Source organism: Ambystoma mexicanum, chromosome 4p (assembly GCF_040938575.1).
Source record: "Ambystoma mexicanum isolate Mex_15411 chromosome 4p, UKY_AmexF1_1, whole genome shotgun sequence".
NCBI classification, from domain to species: Eukaryota; Metazoa; Chordata; class Amphibia; order Caudata; family Ambystomatidae; genus Ambystoma; species Ambystoma mexicanum.
The window spans coordinates 602,447,089-602,463,227 of NC_090927.1; the positions used below are offsets into that span (position 1 = coordinate 602,447,089).

The 16,139-nt window shown below is 44.4% G+C and overlaps 1 protein-coding gene across 1 annotated transcript in view; it reads right to left on the reverse strand.

Annotated features, from left to right (window-relative positions):
• COL21A1 (collagen type XXI alpha 1 chain) overlaps nucleotides 1-16,139 on the reverse strand; it is a 1,372,657-nt gene that overhangs the window by 848,876 nt on the left and 507,642 nt on the right. The window contains exon 8 of the mRNA XM_069606149.1: nucleotides 859-867. Within this exon, the coding sequence (XP_069462250.1) occupies nucleotides 859-867 (9 nt within the window). The remainder of the gene's footprint in view (nucleotides 1-858; nucleotides 868-16,139) is intronic.

Here is a 16,139-nt window from a genome sequence, read left to right on the forward strand (position 1 = left end):
CCTACTCACACATAGATCTACACCAAGACCAGTTTTGTAATGCACAGACAGAACAAATTTGTTTGCGTGCCGTCTATTTGTAGATATTGATGCATCAATATTGTTCTGACATTGATCTCTAGCAAATACATGTGTGTATGGTGGAATGAGCCCATATTGATTTAGGGGAAGTTCTTGGAGGGACCTTCTCACACACTGTTATACTGATCTGGGAGCACAGATCTGACAAGGAGCACCTAAAAGATTATGACAAATCTTATTTGATTGTGAATGAAAAATGTAATATTTGATTGAAAACGAGTGCCCCTCTCTACTCCCTGTTTCTATCACTATCCTTAGTGTAGATCTATGCCAGTGAGGAAATGGAAAAACGTAAATGTCAATTGGCATTATTAAACATTACTAAACACATTACATTCAGCACACGTATTGCGGGTACTGTAAGCCTACTGAAACCAGGGTAGCAGGGTTTAAAAAGGCTACCCGCGGGTCACAAGCTATTTTGAACTAAAACTCCCATCTGTCCTTCCCACCGAATTGTTTGGGTGGGGCTGATGATTCGGCGAGTGCAGAGAAAATACAAGTGCCAGCAGGGTGCGAATTAAAAACCAGAGACTGCCATAGCATTCTGCCCATCAAGGTAGCGGAGACTGGTTATACCAATATCCATCGGGCATCGTTTTAACAAGCTTCAACAACGAGTTCAGGATTTTATGAAGTAGATTTTTCGCGACGAGCCACAGCATTTCTGGTCAAAGTTGTCACTGTGGTAATGGTGGCTTCGTCTTGAGACTTCAGAAGCGTGAAGCGCCAGTGCATTCATTGTACGTGCTTTAAGAGTGATCAAGCATACCGTACCTCTCCGTTCTGAAAGAGAAAAGAGGCCTGAGTCAGAGCTGGCAAAATGCACACCGTGTTCATGAGAGCTTACATTCAATACCAACGTCACAACCAAATTCGTTTAAAGGAAATTAGTAAACGAGCGAAGTGAATTTGTGTTTCAGAGCCTGCATGTGCTTGTAAATATCCAATTATCAAACGCTCACATTTCTTTCTTAACAAACTGTACATTGAAAACTTGCAGAAGCACAAATGCTGAAAAAGGAAAACATGCATGATTTGCCCCAAGTGAATCGGGCAGCCTCGAAGCAGCTAAACGGCCCCTTCTGCAAAGGAAAGCCATGGTGTTTGAGACACGGCTAGAGCCATGGGGGCATCAAGCGACGCGTATGCACAAGTCTGCTTATTTACAAGCATGTGTCAAGCGGTGCAATGTCTTAAATATCCCCCACCATCCACTACAGCAGGGGTGCAGGGGCGAGTGGCCAGCCTTCTGGGCAAGAGGCTCCGATATGCCATACGGCACTGGCATTATGCCATATCCCCCAAACTGGTGAGGAGAGTGCTTTGCCAATACAAATGAACATGCCACATTCAGGTTACTTGATGCCTTAAGTTATATCATACCGGTATCACGTTGCTTAGCACTCGGTTGCAGCTTTTAGAGAACATTCATGCCTACGCAAGTACACGCGCAGGCCACACCTAAAAAAATCGTCATGCATCTTTTTCTAGAAAATGACAATTTTTTAATCCCTGCTGATTTATAGCGAAGCAAGTCTTAGAAGGCTGGTCTGTGCAAACCACAAATAGATTTGTTTCTTCGTACACAATTAAGATTTTGATTTCCTAAATTACTGGTATTCATTGCATGGGCTTCAGAAGGGTGAAGGAGGTGAAAGGTTGAGTCAACCCTGCTCGCATTTGAGCCTGGTGATGTTTGCAGTGGGCTTGTGGATACGCTGAGCTGCCCCTCCAAAGAGTAAGGGAAAGGAAGTATGAAATGACATGGTGCAAATATAACCTTCATCCCACTTAGTCTTTGGTAAGAGACACATCTGTGTGCACCTATGCATTTCAGGTTCAAACGCAAGCATGGGGGTTTCAGCCTTTACCCTTCATAAGTCAACGAAATCAGCCCCACCGATCATAGAAATTACTCTTGCACAATCTACAAATCGAATTATCTCGGTGCAATATTAGGAGTTAATTCCCAAGTGAGTGATACTCGTTTCATTGACTAGAGAAGGGTGAAAGGCAGAGTCTTCCCTGCCTGCAATGGTCGAAGTGGGCGGGAGTGGTTGCAAGCGGTGCTCCTCCACTTTATTACTGCTCCTATACTTTTATTGTAAAAAGAAGCCATTCCGGAAAGGTTTAGTTTTAAAATAAAAGTGTAGGAAGAAGGGGAAACTTACACTTCGGTGCACTGCACTGAACATTCCCTTAAACAGCAGGTGTGTTTGTTTGTGGGGGGTTGGATTGCGCATGGGAGGGGTTGTGGCGATGTGGTTTGTGAGAAGCGAGGGCAGGCCAGCAGAGAAAATAGTTCTATTACTTCTTTTCCAACACTTTGACCACTGCCTGCCTGCATTCAAACTTGTGATCTAGAAGTTGCGCATAGATGTCCACAGCAGGTCTACTATCCCACTGAGCTGTCTTACCAAACAGTAATAGGATGGAAGGTTATATTGACATAGCACAAGTAATACAGAGTACCATGAAAGTAACACAAAAGAAATCTGGAAGTGTCCACCTATGGCCATGCTTGATATCATACAGCAGGTTAATCTTGGGGTTTACCCCACCTATTTAAGGACATAACTGAGGAACACTTATAGGTGGGGAATTCCCTTGCTGACAGTCTTTGTGGCTGTATGCACTGGAGATCTGTTTCCTGTGCAGAGAGTAGCTCAAACCTTCTGCATCCGGGCCCTGGTTTTCTACAAAATGTTTCATTTACAAATACTAATGAGTGCTAACCCAATACTATTTTAGGTTTTACCTCTGCAAAACAACAGTGTCAGGTTCTAGGCCTATAATAAGATTTTGCTCTGTTTGACAGTCTATACAAGTAGAAATATTAAGCCTGATTTACAAACATTTTTTCAATGGAACTTTCCCATGGTAAAACATTTGTGTATGTAAATCAGGCCCATTGACTCCTAGGGCCTGATTAATGGAATTTTTAGCACGTTGCAAAGTGGGTTTGCACTGGTGCAAAGTCACTTTAAACTGCAAACAAACACCCTGATTGACAGAGCACTGCAGAGTGTATTTTTGCTGTGCAAAGTGACTTTGCACCACTTTTGCACCAGTGCAAAGTTACTTTGCACTGCAAAAATACACTTCACAACGCTCTGTGAATCAGGGTGGTTGTTGGCAGTGCAAAGTCACTTTGCAACACGCAACTAATTCCATGAATCGGGCCCATAACGTACATTATTTGAAAGCTTTTCCCTTTGTTTGCAGCAAACTTTTGAAAACAGTACATGCTCAGTCAATGTTAGTCCCTCCAGTGATCAAATGCCAAAAATAACTTCTGCCTGTACTCAGCCTTGAAACTGAGAGTATCTTTTTATCTGAGTGCCTCTGAACTTTACTCCCCTTGTTTATAACATGATCAACCGTCAATTGGCTCAATACATTTTTGCTCAAACTCCATTTGAAGTTCAAGATAGTAAGCCTGTGCTAACTCATATAAATTCTGGAGATTTAAGGATTGCTCAAATAAATCTGCCCATTCTCTGTAATCTCAAATATCCCCCACCCACTTCCTCACTAAACACTGTTTCTTTTCAACTGAAACCTGTAACTGCCCTTTCCAAGACATGCCCTATGCAGACCACTCAGAAATAGTCCCTAACCTTGACAAGGTGGCTAACAACAGTCAACTAGCATAAGCCTCCCAAAAGATCCAGGATTGGATGATTGTCAACAAGCTTGGTCACATAGCCACACAATCTGATATGCATGGACCATAAACACTGTCAATCATTTGCTTTGACACAATGGGGGTTCTCCCTCACCAATGAATGGCAGTAGGTTGTGGGGTGCATTAAAAGGCCCCAAACAGAAGTCCCTTTCACATGAACGGCAAGCATTTTTAACACTGAAACAAAAACAGTCTGGACTTTCTTGTTGTTTTTCGAGTAAAATTAAAGAGCCGTGTGGAAAGGGGCTGCCAATTGATAAGAAGCATTTAAATTTACAAAGGAAGGAGGAATCAAAGATCCCTGACACATGGAAAACAGGATTTTTAAACATTGAAAACAAAAACCGCCTGCACATGTGTGTGCAAATAAAAACGGTTTGAAAAAGTAAAAGTGAAATAAATATCACTGCTCACAGAAAAATGTCAGGAAAACAAAACATGATGTGCGGGTTGACCAAAAGCAATGTATATTATTGTAGGATGTATTGACCCACTCCACTATGCGGCATCACCGTGATAGTATGGTGCACGGAACTGCAACAATGGTGGCAAAACTCTTGTGTGCGCCAAAAACATAGAAAAACCTACAAAAAACCGTGTACTTCAGCACAACAAAAAGAGGGATGCACAACCTGCCACCCATGGTGCATGTGTGGTGGAATAGCACACACCCTGCAGAAAATGTGCCAGTGGGCTCCATGACCAGCAAACAGAATGCAGAGAGAGAAGCAGCACTTCACAAAGTGTGCCTAACAATGACATTTGCTTTGTTGCTTAAAACTCCAAAACGCCTATAACACAACACTTCTCAACATCCAAAACCTTGCTTGGCGCTAAAATGTACGTAATCTAATGAAGCATTGCGAACATACAAAGTCCTAAGGTGAAGAGCTAAACATTTCATCAGACAAATTGGATTGTCTGTAAACTGACAGCCCCTGTCAGACCCTGGGTGCAGTACCCTGGGCTACCTGAATGACAGCTGTCAGATGAGTTACTGATGAAACTTTAAAGTGATCTAAACTAAAAAGTCTGCTGGATCAGCAAACATAAAAAGGATTGTGGCTAAAAAGAATACAGATCTTGGTTGCTTTTTATCCCACAGAGTTAAAGCTAAGAAAGCAATGTATTTATGTTTGATGCAACAACTGTGGTTTTTCCTGGATTTTATTTAAGAGTATATTAGCTTGGCTGAGCTGCAACTCTTTGGAAATGGACACACAGGTTTCTCCCAGGGGGAGGGCTATCCTCTCAGCTGAAACTAACGGGGAGGTCCTAATTGCGGGTTAGCCCAGACTCTAGTCTACAGAAAGAGAATGAACAATAGCAGGCCCTTCAGCACAGGAAATAGAGGTGTGAGAGGGTTGTAAATGGCTCGTGGAAGGAACAAACAAGGAGGGGGATGCTCCTGGACTAAAGGGAGAGAAAAAGGGGCGTACCATTTGCTGTTAAGCATGAACAAAGGACAATTTTTTAAAGACTCATAACTTGTGATTCAAAATGGTGAAAAATATACCAAGGACATATCTGTTAGTCTAATGTTTGGCTGTACATTTTAAGAGGTGGCAGAACCGTGTACCATGTTCTGGACAGGAATGGCAATATATGGGTTTTTATGTAAAATGTATGAATCCCAGAATGATGAAAGTTTACACACACATTCCTATGTTAAACACACACATTTGTGGAAATTTGCATAAAGTTTGGAAATTGTGTTCATAGCAAAAAGGACAAAATTCTATAGAAAGTTGAAACAAGATCCTACGGCTGCGAGATTTTGATGAACAGCTACTTGTGTGTGATTTGTGTAAAAGTGACCAATGTAGAAATGTGTATTTAGTATTAAATAAGATTTTGAGACCAGTAGCTAAAGGGAGGTCTCTGAGAACTGTAAAGCAAACCATAAAATGTGACATCATCCGGCCTGGATCCAATCACTCAAATGCAAGGCGGAGATGAATTTCTGATCCAATCCCAGCTCACATGGGCAGCTTAGCTAAGCCGGCCCATATACCCATTTTGTGATATCATTTGAAAGGATAAATAGAGACAGCTGACAACACATAGGGACTCACTGATTCATTCACTTTCCTAATTCCGATGAAGCACTCTGATCCAGCATTCTACATCCAGCTTTAAGATCCTTCCAGATCCAGATGCCAAGACTCTTGCAAGCAGTAGAGAACTATTGACTTTCTGCAAGGCCTAAATCTTCAAACTTAATCTTGCAACCCAGTGAAGCGCTGTGGTGTGAGAAGACCTTTTGAACTAAGATCCTGAAATTCTCTGGCTTGCTACCACTAGGCTTGCCTGAGGAACTCGCTATCCAGCTGATTGAAATATCCACAAATAAGAAGGACAGATCCTGTGCAAATCCGGTGACCGGCCTAGCTGAACCGATCCCGTGCCTGATGTGCGGTTCTTCCTAGACCATATCCAATATATGACCAGAACTGACGGTCCAATTTAATAACTTGTCCTGTGAGTATTAATAGGAAGAACTGTGGCCCGTAGTATATTTGCATTATCTTATCCCTATCGCAAACCCATCCCATTTTTAATTCAGAACCAAAGTGTTGCTAGAACTATCTTTGCACTGACTCTTTTCTCATCTGAGGAAGTGGAGTATCCACAACAGGCGGGTTACGCTGATCACGTGACTATAAGATCCATCTGTGGCATTCGCTCCTTCATAGTCATAATCTATTGTACTCAACCCATCTTTCATTTTCAAAGAGCAGTTCTGTTTTCCATTCTCGCACCTAACTTAAAAAAACAACCTTTACTAAAACCTCTATAACTCCCTCAGTTTTTATGATAGAAATGACATTTCAACTCCTAATTGTACAGTGCGTTTCTCTGGTTATAGCGAATATCGCGTAAGGAAAAATTTGCCGTGATTTTACATTCTGAGACATTCTACACATGTGAAATAGCTTTAATGAATTTCCCACTTGGACTTTGAGATTTCAAAAGTGTTCTTCTGACTAAATCATTGCTTGTGATTGTTTGCAGCTCCCATAGGAATTTATAACAAAATAAGTATTTTTGACCACATTTGGTGTTTTTGCTCAGTCAATTCCAAAGACAATTTCAAAGCCATCTGACAGCTGAAAAGTCAATTCCGTTTTTCTCTTGTGTTTGAAGGGGGAAGGTGGGAATGATATTCTGTTTGATTTGTGGTATTCCTGAATACCTGCTCTCTACTCCCATATCTTTATATTGCCTATTCCAAACCAACACAAAAGTATTTTGTTCTGTGCTGCATTTGTTTTTGTGCTCATTACTTGATTCCTAGTGTATTAAAGATATTCCTCAGTGTTCTGTCACCCCATTGGTGATCGTTGTTACCTATTAAAATATATTGTGATTACATTTTAAATGCATAAATAAATATTGACCTTTGCCTCTAGCCTGATTCCTGGTTCAGTGTGACCGTGGGGTTCCAGGAGAAGGGTGTGATACGAGTGGTATATCGTTCAGAATATTGAACTTATAGATAAAAATAAATAAGGGTTTCAATTGTGCACTACATGCTGGGCGTGACTTGGGTGTATGCCGGATTGGAATCCCTTACAGCTTGGGGGCTCGTCTGCGGGATCCTGAATTTGACATACCACTCGTGTCAGTTTAACACAGCGTGCTAGCCAAGGGGGTACATACACCTTTTTGGGTTACCATACTGTGCTACACTGTACAAGCATCCCTCAAAAGAAATACTCAAAGGAATTGGGCCTGTTTGCAAAAGTAAAAGAACCCTGAGAAAGTCAAAAGGAAATTAATATTTCCGGAATGGCGACCCCAGTGGAAATCAATATTGCCATTGAACACCTACTGCACAAATTGTTTGTCAGTGGTGAATGGCCAGAACAGGACTAACAGGTATGGCTGCAGGGAATAAAACAGCAAATCACTGAAATCAATCTTGATATCTGGCAGGACAATGGGCCATTACATCAAGCACTTAGGGAATTGTATATGACCCCTAAAATAAAAGAGGAGCAATGCAAAATTGCCAAAATAGCAGCCTACCTGTACCTCTACATAGGAGTCATACAGGAAAAATATGCAGACCATGTAGATTTCACAAAGAGGCAAGGGGAAGCACTGCAGAAAATGCAGATTAATCTGGTTTGCAGAGCAAAGGATCCAGAGTAGCCAAGAATCTGAAACAGAGGCTAGGCAATATACCACCAAGCTCCAAGAAGATCTGGCTCACTTACTAAAAAAGAATACAAAGCAAAATGCCCAGGTACAGATACTGCAAAAAGAGTGTCAAGAAAGGTTGCATTCTCTATAACAGAGCCAACAAAAGCTGGAGCAGCAATTGAATTATAACAGAGTCTGTTCAGAACAGATAGTCACCCTGCAAAACCGCCTAGAATCCTTAAAAGAGGAAAATAACAAATTAATTATCAAAGACCTAGAATCCCAAACAGAGTTTGATGAGGAGCGCCAGAAAGCGGGTGCCTTTAAAAAACAGAGGGATGACCTGGCTGAGCAGAGGGCCACTCTAAGTCAGGAGAGGGATGCCTTAGGCCAGGAAGTCAGCCATTCAAATACAAAGTCGGAGGAAGGAAAGCTGGCCCTTCAGGAGTTTGGGGAAATCAAAACTGATTATGAAAAGCTGTTAGAGCACACCAGGCGGGTGGAGGATGCTTTGGCAAAGAATAATCAGACCAGTAAGGACCAAACTCAGGAGGCGAGTCTCCTGCAGCAAAAATTGGCCCAATACTCCCAATGCAGGCAGGAAGCACAGAGAGACAATGAGGCTCTCTGTGAAAAAAATGACAGGCTCCACAAAGAGATAGCCATGCAAGAACAAATCATAGAGACCTTTAAGGCCTTAATAGAGGAACAAGTGTCAGATTTTGGCATGTCATCAGGGAGCAGGGGCGGAAAGAGATAAGTTAAGATGGGAAAGAGAAATCCCTGAGAATAACCTGGGGACCCCTGGCATCAGGGACTTCAATCCCTTCAGTTCCATGGACTCTGCCACCCTCATGTCCACTGGCTCATATGAACCAAGGGCCACAGGGATGGTAGACTTCAACGCAAGGGGAAATATGGGACTGACAGATCAGCGCCTCCCAGAAATGGATGGGCGGGCATCTATGTACCGGTTCCCAAATATTAGGACCACCCTCTCTGATCAGTGAGACTCCAGTGAGTGGAGAATCAGAGAACTGGATCCTCGAAAATATCACCTACCAAGAGATCAGTCAGTCAAATTTGGTGGGGAATTCCATGAGACTAGTCCCACAAAGAGCATTTTAAAAACCTCATCACAGCTAGGACGGGGGGGGGATACTCAGCCAATCCTGGGAAAAAGGGAGAGTCAGAAGACTCTTCTGAGCACCACACGTTTCAAGAGACTAGGCTCCCACATTCTGCCAGCCATTCCCAAGCCCACAGAATCAGGGAGAGCTTAGAGGATCAGACAGCCACCTCTGGGAGCAGTGCCTCTGAGTCAGAGGATGAGTGGACCAGGGTGACCATAACTAAAAAGGCCAACAAGACTAAGACGGCCCTACTGAAAGATCCCTTGAAGCAAATCAAGGCTATTAGGAGCGTCATAACGCCCTACCACAAAAACGCCAAATATTTAGTTTGGGAGCACCCCGAATTGATTGAGCAAATGATGGAGACTTTCAACCTGAAGGACAGCCAAAGCTGTATTCAGTATGTCAAGTGGACATTTTCACCTGAATACTCCAGCTTCTTTGTGGGGCTGGAGGATCATAACCATTCAAGATGGTCCACCTATAGGGCGGCCATCTTAAAGCATTTTTCAATACACAGAAACCCTCAATAGCCCCGCAAGGTGACCTACAATCTGCAATGCGGGGAAGACCAGGCCCCACAATAATTTGTCGAAGAGCTGAAACGGGCCTTTGCGCAGATCACCAGGAGGGTGCGCACAGACAGTAGGGAATTTATCAATACCTTCTTTCATGCCCTCCTTAAATACATTAAGACCCAGCTGGTGAGGGATGTTCATGAGAAAAGATCACTAGACTGGCTCATTGAACAAGCAACTCACATCTACGAAGTGCAGAAGCCAGTAGAAAATAAAAGTGCCAATAAAAGCCCAAAACCAACCAACACCCCTGCTGCTACTAAGGTGGCGAAGGTTAAGGTTGCCCCATTTTAGATCTGGGGATGGGAGGCCTAAAAACATTCCTGTGCAAAATCCTACTAATCAAAGACCCAGAAGGCCCTCAGGCCAATCCCAAACAGGGAGTCAGGGAGGTAACCCCACAAATGGGACCCCTAACTCCCCTGACTAGATCAGCCCCTGTTACAAGGGCAATAGACCCATCCTGGGCTATGTGTGGACTCCCTCAGCCCAAGGGGTGGGGTCCAACCAGGCAGCCGCCAACCCAGGAAACTTCCCTCCTCACTTTCTGCAGGAGGGCAGTAATCCCCCAAATGCCGGGTTGCGTTTCTTTCCCCGGTACCCGCCAAACACCAACCCCCAAAACAATCCTTCTTTCTTTCCCCACTTTCCTGAGCCCCGACAGACCAATCTGGGAGAGGGGAGGCCAAGGGGGGAGGGGTACCAAAACTATCCCAACCAAGGGTATTATGGAAGAAGGGACAGTTACCCTTCCCATGATCAACCAAGGGTAAACCAGAGGACCCCGTAACAGCCAGAGCGGGTGTCCCAACTGGAGCGCCAGGTCGAGAATTTGGCACAGGATCTGGGTAGCATGCTGAGGGCTCAACAGAACCCTCAGATGAGCATGGCGACTCAAAACTCCTCAAATCAAGGGTCTGGTGCTCCAGAGCAATGACGGGGAGAGAACCCTGACAACCCACCGGTTCCCAGGGAGGAGGCACAGGTGGAAGGGGGGTGTAAAGCCTTAGAGGAAGCTTTCTTCCCCACTTGTGAAAATCCCCTCGAAACCCAGGAACCGAAACCAAAATCTCCTGCCCCAAAAAGCTATAACCTAAGGAACAGAGGGCGGATAGGAGAAATAAAGAGCCTAAAAAGACCCATTTTGTGGAGGAGGTTAGAATCTTCCAATTTGAAGGAGAGGGGTCCTCAGAGTATTCTGGGAAAAGGATCTTCTCCTTCAGGGATGGGGGAACTCCTCCCAAAGGAAAATGGGTCCCAAGAAATCCTGATCAAGACTGGGTCGATGTGGGGACCGAGTTAAAACCGCCCAACATTGAAACCCAGAACGACCAGCAAGAAAATCACCTTGTTCAAACCAATTCTGGTGACTGCCTCCAAAAAGGGGGGGGGGGGCAGAATCAGAACCATGGGAGCCCAAAACTCCCCCCATTTCCAATTTCCACCTTTTTCTTACAGGTTCCCAAAATCCTAAACGAGATCCTACCCAAATCACCCCTCTATCAGAATCCAAAGCAAAGAAATGAACCCACCAATTGGCCAAATATGTGCATTATCTTTGCTCCTTTGAGGAGAAGGAGGGAAGATTTTATGCCCCGGTCCAAATACAGGGGCAATGTACATTTTTGGCACTGGTGGACACTGGATCCTAAGCCACCCTTCTGTCAAAAAGGGCCTTTGATCAGCTGAATTCAGGAAGGGGGGAAAAATACCAAATCCCTCTCACCCCTCTTCCTGGACAACTTCAGAACTTCGATGGGAATTAAATTCCTGTCGAGGGGACTGTGGATTTAGACATTAAAATTGGGCGACACAAGGTGAAGCACCCGGTCATAGTTGTGACTCCAGAGGGCACACCATGTTTACTAGGGAATGACATCCTACGTAGATTGTCTCCCCTCATAGATTGTGTAAACAAGGTCCTCTGGACCCAGACTAACTGACCAATAATATTAAAACATAGTGTCAACCATGTTAGTTTAAATGGCACATGCCACATGGTTGAACAGAAACCTGACCAAATTGAATTCTATTTCCAAAATAACCAAATCCCAGACGTGACAGTAATTGCAGTAGGACAACAAACTGGTGATGGGAAGTCCTCTCTATTTCTGAAAATCAATCTTCCTTCCAGTCTCAAGTGGCATTCCACACTGGAAGGGAATATTCTGAAATTCTATACAAATTCACAATCAGAAAATCTCACTCCTATAGTCCAAAATGATGAGAAACCAGCTCAAAGCTTGGCTGACATTCAGAAAATTGGAGAGCAGTTGTTCATACCTATTCAGTTAAATGAGGGGAAGGACTCTGTTCTCGCCCGAGTGTGCGTGAACAACGGTAAGAGCTTAATCAGCGAAGCCATGTCCCGAAAACTCCCAAAAGATCCAGCCATTCCCACATTTAAACTGTTAGACAAATGGGAAATGGACCTGGAAACACCCAATTCCAAACATCTCCTGCCTAGCAGGTGTATGCTCAAAATGTCCATATGCAACAAGAGCATCCATAGTTGTTGTGTCGTGCGAGATGTCCCTGCTGCATTTTATTTAGGCAGTGACATTCTCAATCGCTTTGCCATTAGTGTGGACCTTATAAACTTCAAAGCCTGGTCCCAATTAGTGAGTAATCCCATGGACTTTGATGACCAAGAGAAAGCATTTTGGTCAGCTCAACTGCCGCCATGTACAGTTGAAACTCAGATTGGAGAGGAAATCACCATCCCAGAATGGACCCGACAATTCTCACTTAAAGTAAACATTAAATGAGGACAGAAACTGAAGACTCCTGATGCCTATGGTCACCTCAATGCCCACTTCCAACAGCAAGGGTTGGGGTTAAACCCAACACCACTAGTCAATACAGAACACAACACCATTCCAATAGAGGTGGATAACAGTGACCTAAAGAGTATCACACTGGGCGCAGGCACCATTATTGGAATGGCGGTTGATGACCGACAATTTTCCATAGATTTAGGTAACAAACAGATAGGACCAATCCCCAAAGACTGTTTTGACTGTGATAGCGACAATGACACAAAACCAGACAGGATCTTCACCCGGCATGGGTGGAATTTCTTGGTGTACCTTTCCCGCCCTTATGGTAAGGAAGATGTGACCTGTGACTTCAGGCAGTATGAGGTGATCTTTCAAGTCCACCAGGACTGCCTTCCCCACCAGAAGCCATCAGTCCAAGTCAGTACTTTGACCAGGGACTTCTCCACCCAGCTGGAGGAGGCCGTTGAGATAGCCAAACCAGAAGTCTTTCCGGGCTTCAGGCAGATGTTTGAAGAGGGAGTCAACCTAGCTGTTGCCTGTGAGACTCTGGAGCAAAACAAAAATTGAAACAAGTTTTCTTAGATTTTCAAGATCTCTTTGCGGTGGACTCATGTGACTATGGTCGCACTGACATCCACACAACAATTCCCACGGACCCTGGCATGACTCCCATGTTTGTGAAGCAATATCGCTTGCCTCTCGCATCAATGGAGTTCCTTACTGAAATAATTAAGAACCTTGAGTCCCGTGGGATAATTTGTCCAGTCCACAGCACCTTCAATAATCCAGTGCTGGGGATTTTGAAACCAAACGGCCAGTGGAGACTCTGTGCTGACCTAAGGGAGCTCAACAAATGGGTCCATACTTCTCGATGGCCTCTTCCCTACATTGACCAAGGGCTGGCCCAGATCCAGCGGTCAGAAGTATACACTGCCATTGACCTGACCAATGGGTACTGGACTGTACCTGTCAGTAGGGAGGACCAATACAAGCTGGCCTTTACCTTCGGGGGGCAGCAGTAGGCTTGGACCCAGACTCCCTTCGGATACATCAACTCCGGCAATGAATTTAATATCTTTCTGCATAAGGCCATGCCCAGCTTGGGTGAAAGGGGTAACCTAGCCTATGAAGATGATGTTCTAATCAAAAGCTCATCTGTGGAGGCACACATAGCGGAGATCCATTATGTTCTGACACAGTTGAGGGCTGCCGAGCAAAACTCTCGTTCCAAAAGGCAGATTGGTGCAGAACCTGTGTCAATTTCTTGGGGCATGAGATAACTCCTGAGGGTCTCTGTCCCCAGGAAAAGAAAGTAGAAGCACTCCAGAAAATAAAAGACCCCACAACTCTGCGGGAACTAAGGAGCCTCCTTGGACTGACTAATTACAGCACAAAGTTCATTAAGGATCACGCAGAGATCACAAGACCCCTGATCCATCTGTTGAAGGGGGGGGGTCAATTGGGAGTGGGGTCCAGAACAAGCTGAGGCAGTAAGACAACTCAAAAGAAGCCTCTCACAAGCACCTTGCCTAGCTTACCCTGTCAAAACAAGGAGTTCTTCTTGGAGACAGGGTTCTCAAATACATGCTTGACAGCAGTATTATATCAAAGGCATGTCAATAAAGTAATCTCCTATGCGAGTAAGACTTTATCCTCTGTGGAGGAAAAATTCAACGATTGTGAGAAGGTACTCCTGGCAACGGTGTGGGCATTGAAGAATTACTGCCCGTTTATCCAGGGGGAACACATCATAGTGGAGACTCCACACCAGCCTCTGCAATATCTTCAAAGTGACAGAATCTGGGCCGGAAACGTGAGTAATTCCCAAATTACTTCCTGGATTCTGACAATGCAAGGCTTTCCAGTGGAGGTCAGATATGGCCAAAACAAGAAGAGTCCCCTCGCGGAAAGTCTGGCTGACTTGCATGATTGTGCCAGAGAAAACTGTCTCAAGGACGAAAATCTTAAAATCAAGGACAACATGGAGGCATACCTTAATTCCCCACACAAAGTCTATGAAGAAGACAAGTGTGAGGGAATGCCCACTGTCTATATGGGTGCTCCTACCATGTTGACAACAGGGAAAAGGAACTTGTGGCGGCGTGGGGAATGCATCAGTGAATGATGCCCCAGAACCCTCCACCGGGTACAAAATGGGTCCCCGAAGTAGTCAAGTGGCAGAGCTGATGGATGTGCATCAAGCCATCCTCACTGCCGTCCAACAGCAACTCCACAAACTGGTCATAATCACTGATTCAGATTGTACGGAACGGGTTCGTGGAGCACTTGGTTAACTGGAAAACCAGAGACATTCTATGTGCTAATAATAAACCATTAAAACACAGAAAATGAATACAAAATATTGATGATCTGGTCACCTGGAATGGGATTACGATCTACTGGAAAAAGATTAAGGGTTATTCTAAAGTATTGGGAAGAGACAAAACTGGAAATAACCTAGCTGATCAGCTGGCCAAAACCGGAGCCATCCAAGGGGATCTACTTGAGATTGAGTCCCTTTTGGGGGAAATCCAGGTCACTGCTATCACTAGGTCCCAGACAAATGCTCACAATGAACTCTCAACTGCACAATGGAGTAAGGAGACACCAGATGCTGATTTGATTACAGTTCAAAAATGGGATCCAATAATTGGTAAGTGTTATCAACACATTGAGGACCCTGAGAACTTTCCCCTGACGGATACCGATTACATTGGGAAAGAGGACCTCAGATTGTTGATGAAATGTCCAAAAAATGTTCTGAATCCAAGACGGTTTGTTGGTGAGGAGATTCATATCTGGCCATGACCAGTGGGTGGTCCCTACCTCATTCCGAAGCCTGATGCTAAGTCACGCCCATGACGCGGCCACAGCCAGTCATCGGGGGATTCATACAACATTAGAAATCTTGCGAGAGGTTGCATACTGGCCACACATGGGGCAGCACCTCAACCAATACTTGAAGGGTTGTCTTGTGTGTACACAATTTCAGCCAAAATCACTCACACACTGTGCTCCCCTCCAAAAGAGGGGGATGACACTGCCTTGGTCAGATTTACAAGTCGATTTTATCGGGCCCATGATTCGCTCCTTTAGGGGGAACAAGTACATGTTAACCGTAACATGCTTGTTCACTAAATGGGTGGAATGTCTCCCAGCCCCAAATTGCAAGGCAGAAACAGCAGCTGCCCTGATCATCAATCACATCTTCTCGTGTTTTGGACTACCCCAAAGGATTGAGTCAGACTGAGATAGCCACTTCACTAGTGAAGGGATGAAAAAGATGTGGGAGATACTTGGGGTGAAAAGGAAGCTCCACTTTGCCTACCAGCAGTCCTCTAGTGGTGGAGTTGAGAGGTACAATAAAACTATTGTGAGCGTATTAAAAATGTTTGTGGCAGATTCTGGGCCAAGTTGGGACATTCGATTACCCCTTGTTCTGATGGCCATCAGATCTACCCCTTCTTCTGCAACAAAAATATCTCCATTTGAGCTGATGACTGGATGAAGGATGGTGCTACCCCAGCATCTGCTCTGCAGAACCCAAGAGCAGACCTTGAAAAATGCCTCCACGACTCATGCGTATGTGGAGAATTTGAGAAAACACCTTCAACATGCTTTTGCCTGTGCTCAGCGGAATCTAGAAAGATCTGCAGACAGTATGAAGACCCACTATGATCTTAAAACAACTAAAAAGGAATATCAAGTAGAAGACTGGGTCTACTTG